Here is a 14,502-nt window from a genome sequence, read left to right on the forward strand (position 1 = left end):
GCCCCTGCTACTTTCCAACGGTTGGCTTTCTGTGCCACCTACTTCAACAACATTGTTGTCTACAGCTGGGAGGAACACCTACATCACCTCCACGAGGTGCTTCAGGCCCTGCAACAGGCAGGCCTGACCATCAAGGCCAGTAAGTGCTAGACTGGGCAGGGTTCCGTGGTGTATTTGGTACACCTGGTAAATGGAAGCAAGGTGAATCCCTTCAGGCCAAGATTGAAAACATCAATGGCTGGCAACCACCTAAAACCCAAACAGAAGTTAGAGCCTTCCTAGGCCTTACTGATATTACAGAAGATGTGTTAAGGGCTATGGCACCATACCATTCTTGCCCCCTTAACTGAACTAGCTTCTCAGAAGCAGCCCTCATTGGTGATCATGGACAGAGGCTTGTCAGAAAGCTTTTGACTCTTTCATGGAAGCCATGTGCACAGTAACAGTGCTCAGGGTCCCTAATTTCTCCAAAGAATTCAATGTGCAAACTGACTCTTCAGAGCATGGCATAGGGGAAGTCTTAGCACAGCTGAATGACGAGTGCCTATTCTAACCAGTACCCTTCATTAGTTGGAGGTTGCTTCCACAGGAACACAGATTGAGTGCCATTGAAAGAGGAGCTTTTGCTGTGGTCTGGGCACTGAAGAAGAAGTTAAGACCATACTTGTTTGGGACTCACTTCCTGGTTCAGACAGACCACAGGCCCCTCAGATAGCTCATGCAGATGAGGGGTGAAAATCATGCACTGTTCAGGTGGTCCATCTCCCTACAGGGAGTAGAATTTACAGTGGAGCGTCGCCCGGGGTCAGACCATGGCAATGCTGATGATCTCTTCAGATCCTTCCGCCTTAGTGAAGAGAACTCCCAAGGGGTTGGGTAGCTCTCCCCACTTTCAGTTGTGGGGGGACACATGTTATAACTGACAGCCTTAGGGTGATCTTCCTCTAAAGTTTTGCCTGCCTCCCTCCATTTTCTGGCCTTGTTTTGGCTGGCTTTAGGACTCTGTGCACTTTACTACTGTTATCCATTGATAAAGTACTTGTGTTCTATCCCCTAAACATGATAATATTGGCTAAACCACAATTGACATATTTATTTTACCTATAATTCCCTAGTAAAGTGAAGTAAATGTGCCCAGGGCCCGTACATTAAATGCTACAAGTGGGCAGGCAGCATTCGTTGTGCCATCCACTTAAGTAGGTCTCTAACCATGGCTCAGGCCTGCCATTGCAGAGTATGTTTGTGCAGTTTTACACTGCCACTTCTACCTAGCAAGATAAACCTCTTACCAGGCCTAAACCCTCCCATTTTATGTATCTAAGTCACCCCTACGGTAGGTCCTGTACGACCCACAGGGCAGGGTGCATTGTATTTCGAAGGCAGGACATGTACTTTTAAGTTTTACATGTCTTGGTATTGAAAACTCCCAATTTCATTCTTAACTACTGTAAGGCCTATCTCTCCCATAGGATAACATTTGGATTACCTTATTACATCTTTTAAGTGTAATTCCCAATTGTGAAGAGATGGACTGTTCAAATGTTGGTGTCACTGGACTCACAATTTAAAATCACAACTTATAGTGAAGTTAGATTGTAAGTTACAGTTTAGCAAATGCCACTTTTAGAAAATTGGCATTTACTTAATTTAGCCATTTGATGCCTACTTCCTGTATCTATTTAATCTGGGCTGGGTGACAGCTGAGCTTTATGTATTCCCTCTAGACAGCCACACACAAACGAAGCTTAGGTGTGTCTTGATAGGCCATCCTAGACGATGAGAGGGAGGAACTGGGCACAGCCTCACACTTACACCTGAATATACTGTGTCCTCTCCACACACAAAGGGCTGCATACCCCCATGGAGTGAGCCTAGATCCAGGGCAGGAAGGGAGGACCTCTGTGCACTTCAAATCTTTCTTTGAAGTCTCTCCCACTTCAAAGGCACAACAGTGTATAAGTACTGGACCTCTGATACCATGGCTTCAGACACTTCTGGACCTGTGATCACTCTGCTGGGAAGAAGAACTGACGTGCTGCAGAAAGGACTGCCACTCTGCTGGACTGCTGCTTTGCTGGACTCTTGCCTTGCTGAGCTGTCCTGCTGCCTCCGTTCTCCTGAATGGGTGAGAAGGACTGGACCTGCATCACTTGAACCCAGAGTGACACCAAGTGCTTGCTAGCTTGCCTCCTGTTCTAAGTCTCAGGGACATCAAAGACTTCACCCCATCCTGCTACAGGACCTGGACTTTGCTTGCTGCATGTCGTGCCCTGCGAAGTGGTGACAACCCAGTCCTGGGCCCATGGAAGTGGGTATAAAGGGCTGCTTCAACCAGAAGTCATTCATCCTCATAGGAACCGGCACATCTCGCTTTGCGTTTGTCAGAAGCAGTACATCCTTGATGTTGCATGAAGTGGATCTGGAACATCGCCTCGGGAACCTGCATATTGCCTTCGAAATCAAAGCATCATGTACTGCGGGAGCAGCAGCCACGCATCGCAATTGGAGCCAGTGTCTTACACTCTTAACTGTCGCATCACCGCAGTTGTGTGAAGAAAATCAATGCATCTTTTCCACTGCGTGGCTCAACTCCAATGCATCGCTTAGGCTGAATCTTGCATCTTCGTAGACGACAACACATCCCAGATCAAGGTACTTTAGTGCAGCGGGTCAAAGTAGGTCCCTGTATCCAGCCCGCGCTCCATCGCGGTCGGCCTGAATGTTTGACTTTTGACTTTGCCCCGGTCCAGCTATTTTTACCTTTATTCTTTTTAAACTCATATGTTGACTTTGACTTTTTTGATTCTTGTGTTTTGGTCTTGTTTTATTTATAAAATCATAATCTATTTTCTCTAACCTGGTGTGGAGTCTTTTTGTGGTGTTTTCACTGTGTTACCGTTTTAAGTGTTGCACAAATACTTTACACATTGCCTCTTAAGTTAAGCCTGATTCCACTGTACCAAGCTACCAGAGGGTGAGCACAGGATGATTTAGGGTGTGTTGTGACTTATTCTGACTAGGACTGTGGTTCCTGCTTGGAAAGGGTACATACCTCTCCCAACCAGACAGAAACCCAATTTGTAACACTTTAGAATGTACACACTTTAGCATTCATTCTTACTGTATTACACTGTGGGCACCCTGCACTGTATTTGCTTTCTTGATTAAGTGCCCGTCTACTATATGGTTTACATGCTGGCTTCTTTCCAGCACTTATTGCATTAGTAATTATGTTACTATGAATGTTTTTAATGAGGTTCTCTTCTAAAATGCGTTCATGGTCAACCATTGTTACTTGAATATTTAACATGTAATCTGTCAGATTGTTTGACAAACATTAGGTGAGATCGGCAATTTGCCGCACCTGGTAAATACAGACTCAGCAGGGTGAGGTATCTACCTTCTGTAGTAAATAATTCTATTCCGAATTTTTACTGGGAAAATGGGGCTCAGCCTGCAAAATGTAGTGCTTAGTGTACTGAATACTGCATGTATTCGGCAGGTTTGACTTGGAAAAATTGCACAGGCTTCGGGACTGGCCGCATGCTGAGAATGATGATATGTGTGGCAAAAAGGCATTGCAACGCTTATCAGACTTTAACACTCCACCAATGATTTAGACCTTAGTGCTATTAAATTAACACATTGTCTCTAGGTCACTGCTGTCCTTTTGTGAATCAAAAACGTTAAATTCTATTTAAAAATGTTTTATTCATCCACCTTTTACAAAACGAAATATAATTTACTTTAAGCTTTATTGAGGAGTTATGATAACAACCCCTGCTTACCAAAGTGAACAAAACAAGAATGGAAGACATAACAGAGTCCGAACACACACACAAACCCAACACAACTTGTCTGGGACTTATTCCACTTTATGATATGCTATTTAAGACACAGCTAATCAACTCACTATATTACACTTTGAGACAATATCAATTTATACAAAGTATCTCCTGTGTACAAACCTTTTGACACGTGCTAACATCATCTAGCAACTGTCTTCAGTTTTTGGCTTAAACTTGCTTTTCCGAACTGCAAAAAATGTGTGCACTGTAACTGATAAATCTTAAATATCGAACTCTTTCTCGTTCAAAATGAATTTGGCGTCGTCGCTTCTAAGTTAATGTATCAAATGTCTGCTCTCTTTCAGGCTGCGAGCTGTATGCCTTCTGCGGGGCTCTCTTCGGGATCACGTCCATGATTACGCTGATGGTGATCGCCGTGGACCGGTACTTCGTCATCACGCGCCCTCTAGCCTCCATCGGGGTGTTGTCCAGGAAGAGAGCGGTGCTGATCCTCGCGGGCGTTTGGCTGTACTCCTTATCCTGGAGCCTGCCACCTTTCTTTGGCTGGAGTAAGTCTTGTTGTGAGGTGCAAAAATGAGTGTGTGGACAGGCCAGAACAAAACTGTGGATCCCAAATTGCCATTCATCAATCAAAAACATAGCCGTAACATAATGGCAGTAAGCATCACCGTGCATAATGAGATTACAGATTGAAATTTCATAAATGCTGAATCAATCTTTAATCATTCTAACATTGAAAAAACAAGCTGTGTGAAACCTACAGAGCTAAAATATGCCCCTGTCTGTGTGTGAGTAGTTTATCGAGTTATTGGTTTTCTTCCTTGGCATTTGGGGATTTTAGCCATTTTGATACTTTTATAATATAAAGGCTACTAAGGTGAGTATGCCCAGAAAAAAATCTGGTCTGGATGGGATACTCATAACGGGCCAGGAAAACGTGAAAGCTCTGTTAGTGCCAGAAGGCAATTTCATTAGTGGTGTGCATCATATAAATACCCCATATATAGCTCTGTGTATAGCAGGTTGTAATCTGAAGTAATCTCTCTGGAGGAAACTGCCAACTTCTAATTCGCCTTGAAAAACTAATCAACAAAAATGTGTGGTGCTCCAGACCTCGTGAACCTTACATGTAATCACACAGCCACCATCTGCTCAGAAATCAGATTAAAATACTCACATGAAAGATTAAGCTAATACAATAAAACATGCAACAAGATGATTAAATGTGATATTCGGTCACTTTAAAGTAGACAACAATCCCATCTTCATCAGATTTTACAGGTACCACTTTTATTGTTTTACAGTTTTATGTTTTATCTCAGTTGTATACCTTTTCACTCTCGTTAATGTTCTACTTTGCTTCGACCCATCATGTGCTGAAACATGTCTACCACTTTTTGTGATGTGGCTCATATTTTCCCAGTATAACACTTTCGTAGTTACGCTGGTTTTCTGTTTTCAGCTCCCACTTTTCTTGTTACTTTCCCTGGTTTGCATAAAAGTGCTCACGTTTCTCTGCTTGTTAATGATCTTTGTTATTCTATCAATTATTATTCAGCCTCTGTTGTGTTAATTTCCCACTCCATTTAAATTACATCACGTACTACTTTTCAAAAAGCTATGATTGCCCAAGCAGATAAAAAGACAAGACCCGTAAAGGATGATTGCTCAAAGTTATAGTTTACGCACAAAAGCAAATTTGCAATACTTTTAGTGTTCAAAATAAGCTTTTGAAATTCCTAAAATAATCTTCCTCTTCTCCCTATTCAACATGGGCGTATTTCACAATTTGCCTACATTACGCAGCATCAGGAAATGTAAAGAATATAGCTTTTTACATTTTGCTTATTTTTTTCCCTTTTAAAAACACAAATTTCCCTGAAATATCTTCCCTCCTTAGGCTCATGCAGTAATTTGAGTAGAAGTCACTTCACTTTCACAAACTTTCTTCAGCATTTACACCCAAAGCCACTTAGATGTGCTAAAAGATGTGGAAATGTAATTATAAATGTTTGTGTATTCAAGAAGAAGTAGATGTTTACAAAATGTGCATATGATACCCCTGACCACTTGCTTTACACACTCCTGGGAAGAGGTAAAACGTAAATTAAAATTAACTGCACAGACACAGTTCACAATGAAAGTTGTATATTTACCCATGCTTGGCATAGGCGCAAGGCACAACGTTTGAAATGTATATATTGTGCGTAAACACAAGAAAACATTCAAAGTTGCTGACACAAATTACTAATTAGTAGAATGTAAGTAAGTAGAAAGTGACATGAGTGTATGTAAAGGGATGCACCATAAAAAGGGGGTTGCCAGAGGAGTGGTCAGTAGGTTTGATACACATTGTCAAGGCAAGTAAGTTGTATTATTTCCAAACTACATAGATGAATATGTTACAAATGAGGAAGTCATGCACGAGTAAGGTAGCAGAAGCAGGTATAAGCCATACATTTTTGTAAATACCAAAAGATTCCTGTGAATTGTAGGGAATCAATAAGGTACACAAACTTACTTTACATGCTAAGAATTTTTTTTGTGAATTAGCTAAAAGTCATAATTTATTTGAGTAGGCAAAACATTTTATGTCAATAACAAATTGTAGCAGTACATGTGTGACCATTGCTAGATATCTGCACAGTCTGTGAATGGGTAGTCTACCAAGTCATGCAATGAATGTATTCACATCTGTGTTGTGATTTGCTAATGAGATTTAAATTATGCAGAAATAAATAATGACTTCCTACAAGTCTGACTTAGAATTACCCCTAAAATATCTGAATCCAACACTCGATTGTTACTTACCCTCATCTTCCACTTGAGTCTTCGATCTGAAATGAAATTAAGACCCTGAGCAATATCTTGTAGATTTCTCTCATAAAACCTACCTCACAAGCCTGACAAGCTTCAAGCAAAGCAAAGTTTATCTGTGATTGATCGAATCTCAAAGGGATGCCTGAGATTGAAGGGCAAAGCTACCCAGATGAAAGGAAATCTGTTTATCAATCCAGATACTCCACTATTGTTGATCTAGAAGGTTTCTTCTGGTTCACCTTAGGTTACTTGGCCAAGCAGGAGAGGCTGTAGCCTTACGACTGGAGCGGTCGACCTTGAAGCTAGGGAACCGGGTTCGAGTCTCAGCAACGACGCTCATTGTCCTGTGATTCTGGGCAAATCACTTAATCTCCCAGTGCCTAACAAAAAATGAATGTGTCCATCTGTAACAAAACTGGTGCTCATGTAAAGCGCTGTGATACCTGATATCTTCGAATTCCAGTTCGCGCTATATAAATCTCAAAAAGAAAAAAGAAGCACAGTGACTACCCTTCAACAATTTGCTGCGAGGAGTATGTGGCATAACAAAACTTTAATCGACAACCCACCGTAATTTAAGATGCAAGAGTCAGCATTTAATAATAAGATGCCACAAAACGTGTGGCCAAAAGTTGTGAAAGGAAGTAAGTGTTAAGTGGTAAATTATCATTCAGCAGAAGTCAATGGATGGAGGAAAACACCTTAGAATAACGAGAAAGCGTGTCACAGATTTTACACTCTTTAGCCTCCCTTGTGAGTGGCCCATTTAATTTATTCTGTTTTAATCCGCTACCAGTATTCTTGAGTGCAATATTACTGCTTGACATTCAAGACTGATTTGCACCTACTAAAACAGGTGGAATGTATGCCCTTCCTCGTTTTGATTAAAGCTACATATTGCACTGATTACACTCTCCACATGAAATCTGTATGTGAGGTATATTCTCACATACAGTCACATAAACTACCAGCTCAATGTATTTTCAACACATTTTCAAAAACTCACACCATGAATGTTGTACATGCAGCCCAGGCAGCTAAGAAAAACATTCAGAATTCCAGCAGGTCATTTTCTCCATGAATCACGCTCCCACAGTTGAAAATTAACCACAGATTTGTAAGCCAAAGTAACACCTTAAATACTCAAAGTACACATAGCTGAATAATCAGGAAGTGTTCAGGATTATGCTCGTGTAATACAAATTTGGCCAGGGCGAACAGCTGACCAAGCTTCCATAACTCTGGGTAAAAAGCTTCAGCTGGAAGAATTTGTTCTTCAACTTCTAATGTTATGTTATGTTATGGAAACATTTAGAGCACACGATTACCTGGAGGTGTCCTGGCACTTGTACTTCTCCTTAATGCAGAGATAGAAAAAATAAAAGAGGGTTTATTTATCAAAAAGCCAGGTCTTCAACCCCTTCCTGAAAGCTAGAATATTGGTGGCATTTCTCAAATGGAATAGCAAGTCGTTCCAGGCCTTTGCTACACATGAAGAGAAACTTCTGCCACCCCACTGAGCTTTTGTTGTTGGTGGGACTACAACCAGTTTGGCTCTCAGAGCTCTAAGAGTCCTTGTCGGTTTATACCATTGAAACTGGCGTCTTAAATGATCTGGACCAAGGCCTTGAAGTGCTTTAAAGACCATGCAAAGGGATTTAAAATGCACCCGGTTCTTCACCGTGAGCCAGTGCAATTTTTTTATCTCTTTGGAAATTGGGGAGCACTTGGATGTGTCCGTAAGTAATCTGGCCGCGGTATTTCGTAGCATCTGGGGTTTATACAGAAGTTTATGTTGTATATTTAAGTAGAGGTTGTTACAGTAATTCAGCCTCGACATGACTAATTCTGTAACCACTGTTTGACGGCTCCCCAAAGGGATAAGCCGCAATACCTTTTTACCAGTTCTCAAGACATGCACTGTTGTTGAGGTTACTGCATTTGGGCCCCAAAGGAGAGTTTCTCATCTAGTATTATTCCCAAATATTTCACCTTTTTAGAGGGTGTAGGGAGTGGCCCCATGGAGGCAGGCCACCAATTAGGAGTCCAGAAATGAAGCTCGTTCCCAAACAGAATTACTTCAGTTTTACCTGAATTAAGCTTTACGCAATTATCTACCATCCATCTCCCAACCGATTCCTTACAGACTTGAAAATGTTTATCTATTCCCAGCTCTTGGCCAAGTAACAGAGACACCACAATTTGTGTGTCATCAGCACAGGACGTGATCACAAACCCGAATGCACTAATAACGGGAGCCAATGATGAGAGATACACATTAAAGAGTGTGGGGCTCAATGAGGACCCCTGCGCTACTCCACATGGTAGTGCAAAGGGTTTTGACTGAAATTTACCTAGGGATACAATCTGTTCTCTGTCTGATTGAAAAGATTTAAGAAGATCCCAAGCTTTTCCCTGGACCCCACATTCCTTGAGATGGTCCAACAGAATATCACCTTCTAAGGTGCAATATATGGTCTTTGCATATTTCTGATGTCTTTCCTGGTAGTTTTCTTCTTTTTAAGATTGTGTGGCACTTGGAAAAGCCCAACAGGCTATTCTGATGTATTTTATTCTTACAAAGTTTGATAATAACTCAGGTTTCCTCATCATGGACTAAACAGCTGTGCAGGCTTGAATTTTCCCACAGCAGAACAGGCCACTTCCAGTGGTCTCTGAATGTTATCAAAGAGTAGCCCTTCGTCTATAATGTATAAAGTGGTATTCTGTGATGCTACAGAGTGACCTGAAGCCAGATGGGTAATTGTACAGGAGACGGTTAGCACTGATGTGATCTTGGAGTTGTACATAGACTGCTTTTTCAATAATCTTTCCAATGAATGGTAAGTGAGTGATGAGCTGGTACTTGTCGAGGTCATCAGGTTCTACACCTTCTTCCAGGTAATTGGTAAGGTCATCGGGCTCTACACCTTTTTTCAGTGACAGCCTGGCAGCCTGTCAAGTGGAAAGCCCGACCCAAGCCATCAGGGTCTGCAGTGGAGGAGAGAAATACTTTTTTAAAAGATCACATATTTGCTAAAGTCTGTCCAGAAAGTTCCAAGTCTAGCAGACATTAACAATCCAAAGGTTAAAAGGGCTCTTGGCCTCAAAAGAGCGGGCCTTGGGGTTCTAGATGAGAGCCTTACATTGGCGTAAGTGTATTTCGGAACTCCTCCAACCTGTCAAACTTCCAGTCTGCATGACCTATGTGAAATATCCCTGATTATGGCATTAACTCAAAGTTAAAGAGGACCCATTTCCGAACTTGAGCCTGGGGATCTGATGTTTAAGGAAGAGGCCAACATCAACACTGCACTTGGTCAAGTTCAACCCCTGGTTGTCAAGGTTGTCACAGTGGCACCCGAAGAGCATTGTGCCTGCAGCAAGAGCAAGACAGGCACTGTTGGTGGTCAACCTAAAGAAACAGTTGTAGATAATGGCTAAGCAGGAAACCAGCACTGTGAGCAACATTGAATGGTTGCGTTCTCTTTCAGTGTTGAACAGAGTGCTGAGGCAGAAAGCTGTCATCAAGACGAAGGGAAAAGGCATATTTTCCAAAGGGAAAGTTTCATAGGAAAAGTCTGGTGAAGGAGGAGAACGTACAAACGCTCACCGGTGAAGGTCAAGAATGAAGCAAAGAGCCCAGTGTCAATGCCATAACAAATAACACAACACAGTGTAGGGGAGGAGAGGGAGATCCAGTTTATTCAAGGAATGATAATAATACAAAACAACTGGTCATAGGGTCTGAGGGAATTTTAAAGACCTGCGCAGACAAATCCCCAAATCACTTGAATCAACACAACAAAAAGAGTCTGCGGGTCTAAGCCAAACATTCAAGGAATGATACTGGCTCAACAGGACGGTGCAGCCCAAAGATGGGAATCATGTCAGAATATTGTTGACAAAGATACCATCTGAAATAAATATAGTGTCCTAAATATTGTTTACACAAATATCATTCCATTTTGCATAGATGTTCTTTCATTAACTCTAGTGGGACAATATTTTTATAAAGTTTATTTAGGAAACTATTACGACAGATGAAATTCAGGCAATATTTAAGTACCTCACCTCAATGATGGATTGAGATGTGAAGCTTTTGTGGTGCTCTGTCAGTGCCTCTCCTGACGGCTTCTTTGCCTTTGTGCTCACATCCATAATTTGGCCTGAAAGCAAGAAGATTCCCTCATTTGCATGGGGGCACGTGCCCATGCAAATGAGAGAATGCCCCTCTTATGATAGCAATACACTTGTGCACCAGCGCTATCAGTATTACAGAATTGGCCGTACAAGGGTCGCCAGCCCATTCTCTAATACCAACGTGCCCTGGGGTCCACAAAGCAGGCGCACATGTCCATGGCGCCCCCCTAGGGCACTTTGTGTAATACTACACCATGTCTATTACAGAGTTGCGCAGTTGCATGTATTGTAGGGTTAGATGGTGACAGAAATTTGCCCCTGCGCCAAAATGAAGGTGACCCCATTAGAGAGTCAGGTAGCTAAAAAAGTGGCCCACATTTGCATATCAGTCAGTTTTGAACTTGTAAAACATACTCGGTATGTCTTTTCAAGGTATTGGAGACTGCATGCATTTGTGTTTGCTGCAGGCATTGTTTGTTGTAATATCAGGGAACACCAGTGTATAATTTGAGCCAGAGGGGCCCACTGGTAATCATGTTTGGGGAACAGCACCTTTTTACTCCTCAACAGACTTTGATCAAGGTCAAGAGAGAGAAAAATTTAAAACGTAAAAAGAAGAAGAAAGACATTAAAACAGTGGGAGAAAGCAAGGTTTAAAAAACCTGCAAGAATGAGAAACAAGAGGGATTGTCTCATGGTGGATAAAAGAGGCATACGATGGAATCAAGAATACGCAGCCATGGAAGTAGTCTGCAAGTCATCATTCAATAGCGCTGGCCATGAGCTTTGGATAAAAACGTTGGACCTCAGCACTTTTTCGTTTGCAAATTAAGAATTGGGGAAAGTAGCAGTAAACACCAGGCAACAGGCCATAAATAGGCTAACAAACTGCCAAAAAACGGCCCATGCACTGAATTTCCAGAACAGCCCTTCTTACACTGCTAGATTGCCCTATATGCCAGTCTGACACTGTATATTAAGAGAATGGGTCAGGAAGGAGTAAATAAAGCAATGGGTACATATGGATCTGCCTGTGTCTAGGAGATAAATATTGGTTTAATTGTGGGTCCAAAAGAAAGACCGGCTCTAGAATATTTACCAGACAAGAATCACGGGAGTCCTGATGTAGTTGTCGAATGTAATAGTACTGAAGAAGTGCCTGACGAACTCCCCTTCTTAGCTAACCCAGAACTGACTATTTCAACTAGCATTCAAGAGACAGGATTTGAAAGATTTCAACGCAGAGACTCTAGGGTGATAGCAGATATATACTAAAGATTTTAACTCGGTCAGCTAGCCTCCACTGACAAGCGAGGCAGCCACTTGGAAGATGATGCCATTTGGAAAAAGCATAACAGGCACAATGAGACTAAGAGACTGGCATCATCACTTTATAAATTGCTTTAAGTTGATAGATATGACCCACTTTAGAAATACATGACAAAGTGAGAGTAGGTGGTAGGGGAGGAGATATCCTTCAAGAGATTAAATTAGATAGGTGAGAAAGATACCCTGAAGGACAATGTTATAGTCTAGCATAGGTAGTATGGTTAAAAAGTTGAGTCAAAGTGGTACCTGCCCACAAACTGGTTGAAGGAAATTCTCCCAGGCATGACAGGTCTATGGGAGGGGGGGAGTTTTATGAGAATATATTTTTAATTTATATGTGATGGAAATGTTCAATGCTTGGAAGGAGGTTTTGTTTGCAATGGGAGAAGTGGTGGAGAATGGGATTCCTGAGTACCTGTCCTTGAAGATGTTGGGTTTTAACCAAGATAGTGGTCCAAGATGGATAACCCAACCTGGTGCCTGATCTATAAGCTTGTGTTTTTGGCAAAATTGTTGAGATTTAGGAATTTGAAAATAGCAGCTTGAAGCACTGACCATATCTATGTGTGTAAGGAAAATACGTAAGTTGATGGCGATGGAGAAGCTCTCCTGTAGTGTGTTAGGGGTCGGATATACATTCCACTTGTGTGTCTGCCAATGTTTGATGACATGGTGACGTGGTGCTGCAAGATCACATGCCTCTGCCTGATTGCTACCTATTCCTAATGTCCACCAGTGTAAAACCTACGATCGGGCAGTTTAGATATGTTCCACATACTTAAATTGTGCTACAGACCATTAATAAAGTACAGAATCCCCTAAGTGGCAATAAGTAAAGTTACTAGAACTCTTTAGTCCTTATTTTATTGACCTTGAAGAGATGAAAGGATGTGCCTGTTCTATTAGTGTTTGATTCTGTTTTCATTCCCATCCTTCTCCTTGTGCCTTGATTTCAGGGTTCAGGCAAATAGCGTGACAAAATTCTGCATGTGTGCTGAGAGGTGCAAGCAGAATAACAGGAAAGTTATCATTCTGCATTAAAATGGGTATTTTCTTTACTCGCTGTGTCGAAAATTTTGCTAACAATACTAACAACACTAATAAGCAAAAGCTCACTGAATAAGTTGTATTAATGCATGCTCTTTAGAATGCTTTAACTGGGTGTTCTATGTTTTTCATTGGTTGCCTTTACTATTGTTTAAATTGTATTCCACATTATAAAGGGGTTGAAATAGGGGCCTCCTGTGCTTGTGGGTGCTTCAGTATACTCCAACTTGAAGGTTTACCTACGTGAAATTCATTACTACATTTTGGTGACAATTCTTGGTGCACAACACTGTGGATTGGAGCAATCACCTGGATGTCGCTGTATGCAATATGGTGGAAGATTCAGGAGAGAAAACTGACGGCAGGACACTTATCTCTGTTTACCAGTGAGAGAGCGGCAGAGATAGAACTCAACGGTGGGATGTGCAACATGTATTTGGGACATGTAATTCTCGATAGAAGCATACTCTAGAAAAGATTTTGAGTTCATTGCATTGAATGAGGTATTGCGCATATGTGATGTGGCTGGATGGAATGCATCACCCATTGTGTGACAATTGAATATAGTTGGTGGCCATCGTGAAGGTGCTATTGTCTATGTAACAAGCCAGATTGCCCATAGATATTGATCAGCTATTCATCACACATTGTGATAATTAAATATATTCAGAGGCCATCATGAATTTACTATTGTCTAGTAGCAAGCCTTATACTACATGACGGCCATCTTTGATTCAAGGACAACTTATTGGTTTTGCTCAGCGGTGATGGGTACACTTCAAAGCAAAGCCTATCAGTGAACTATTATACAGTGATAGGCACACCAGGTCTTCCAGAAGTTTAACTGCATTTTGTTTTGTGGTGTTCCTTCAGGCAAAATGAGTGTTATATGTGGAATCCACCACAGCCATTTCTAAACAGTTCCAATGAACTCAGCATGAAATGAGGGAAATGGTTTAGACATTTCAGAAACTAAATATGAGCGATTAATGGAGACTCATTTGACTGTGATAAGAAGGAGGCTTTATTGCTAAATTTGATTGAAATGGAGGCAAAGGAAATGTTTGAACATTTTTCACCAATGTTATCACCTTAAAGTGTGTACGCCAAAAATTACAATTGTTTTTCAGAGGTATTTGATAGACTTAAAAAAAGATTCTCAACGGAACCTCATACTGTGATGGAAAGGTTTAATTTCTGTGCTAGGCATGAGTTTTCGAATGAGTCTGTTGATTTATATGCATCAACATTTAGAGCTTTTGCAGCAGATTGTGCATTTGGAGCCATAATTAGTACTTATATCAGAAATCAGCTAATTATACGTTGCTCAAGCAAGAAAATTCAGGAACAACTT

At 41.3% G+C, this 14,502-nt stretch overlaps 1 protein-coding gene across 1 annotated transcript in view; it reads left to right on the forward strand.

Moving 5' to 3' along the window:
- OPN4 (opsin 4) overlaps positions 1 to 14,502 on the forward strand; it is a 1,042,115-nt gene that overhangs the window by 432,271 nt on the left and 595,342 nt on the right. Inside the window, exon 4 of the mRNA XM_085615055.1 lies at positions 4,154 to 4,357. Coding sequence (XP_085471181.1) covers positions 4,154 to 4,357 — 204 coding nt within the window. The remainder of the gene's footprint in view (positions 1 to 4,153; positions 4,358 to 14,502) is intronic.

This window comes from Triturus cristatus, chromosome 1_2, assembly GCF_964204655.1.
Source record: "Triturus cristatus chromosome 1_2, aTriCri1.1, whole genome shotgun sequence".
NCBI lineage: Eukaryota > Metazoa > Chordata > Amphibia > Caudata > Salamandridae > Triturus > Triturus cristatus.